Below are 852 nucleotides of genomic sequence, written 5' to 3' on the forward strand. Positions count from 1 at the left end.
TTAATAACAACATTCATAATTCACTAGTAACATAATGTCCATATTTACAACATGACCAGTAAATGTTTTGGGCGGTAACCCTTTTGTTAAAGGGTTAGCAATCATAAGATCAGTGCTAATACGTTCTATTGACACTTTATGTTTCTGAACTTCTTCTTTAACGGCAAAGTATTTCAATTCCATATGTTTAACACCTTTGAAATACTTGTCGTTTTTAGAAAAGAAGACTGCTGCAGAGTTATCACAATAAATTTTCAGCGGCTTGGCAATATTGTCAACAATTCCAAGTCCTGAAATAAAATTCCGCAACCAATTAGCCTGAACTATGGCCTCAAAGCATGCCACAAATTCAGCTTCCATAGTGGACGCAACAATGACTGACTGCTTCGCACTTTTCCATGAAATCGCTCCTCTGGCTAAAAGATACACATAACCAAATGTAGACTTTCGTGTATCCACACAGCCAGCAAAATATGAATCTGTATATCCAATCACCTCAAGATGATCAGATCTTTTATAAGTAAACATGTGATCATTCGTTCCTTGCAAGTATCTTAAAACTTTCTTTGCAGCTTTCCAATGATCCAATCCTGGATTACTCTGGTATCTACCAAGCATACCAACTGCAAAACTAATATCTGGTCGTGTACAAGTTTGAGCATACATTAAACTCCCAACAATAGATGCATAAGGTATATTCTCCATCTATTTCTGTTCCAAATCATTCTTTGGACATTGCATGAGACTAAATTTGTCTCCTTTCTGTATTGGAACAGGAGATGTCGAACATTTATCCATTATGAATCTCTCTAAAACTTTATTAATATATGATTTCTGAGACAAACCTAACAA

At 35.3% G+C, this 852-nt stretch overlaps 1 protein-coding gene across 1 annotated transcript; it reads right to left on the minus strand.

Annotated features, from left to right (window-relative positions):
• LOC137834367 (secreted RxLR effector protein 161-like) lies at positions 1–618 on the minus strand. Its single transcript, XM_068642423.1, has 2 exons — positions 123–618; positions 1–80 (listed from the first exon to the last, which is right to left on the minus strand). The coding sequence occupies exons 1-2, from the start codon at positions 616–618 to the stop codon at positions 1–3; spliced, it is 576 nt and encodes a 191-aa protein (XP_068498524.1).
• Between the last annotated feature and the right edge of the window lie 234 nt (positions 619–852).

The sequence above is a fragment of the Phaseolus vulgaris genome, chromosome 5 (assembly GCF_000499845.2).
Source record: "Phaseolus vulgaris cultivar G19833 chromosome 5, P. vulgaris v2.0, whole genome shotgun sequence".
NCBI lineage: Eukaryota > Viridiplantae > Streptophyta > Magnoliopsida > Fabales > Fabaceae > Phaseolus > Phaseolus vulgaris.

Bases quoted from the DNA above. Each gene is read 5' to 3' on its own strand.
- LOC137834367 (XM_068642423.1), bottom strand. From the start codon at position 618: ATGCTTGGTAGATACCAGAGTAATCCAGGATTGGATCATTGGAAAGCT. The intron at 81-122 runs GTATTAGCACTG...CTTTAACAAAAG, and splicing joins ACATAAAGTGTCAATAGAAC to GGTTACCGCCCAAAACATTT.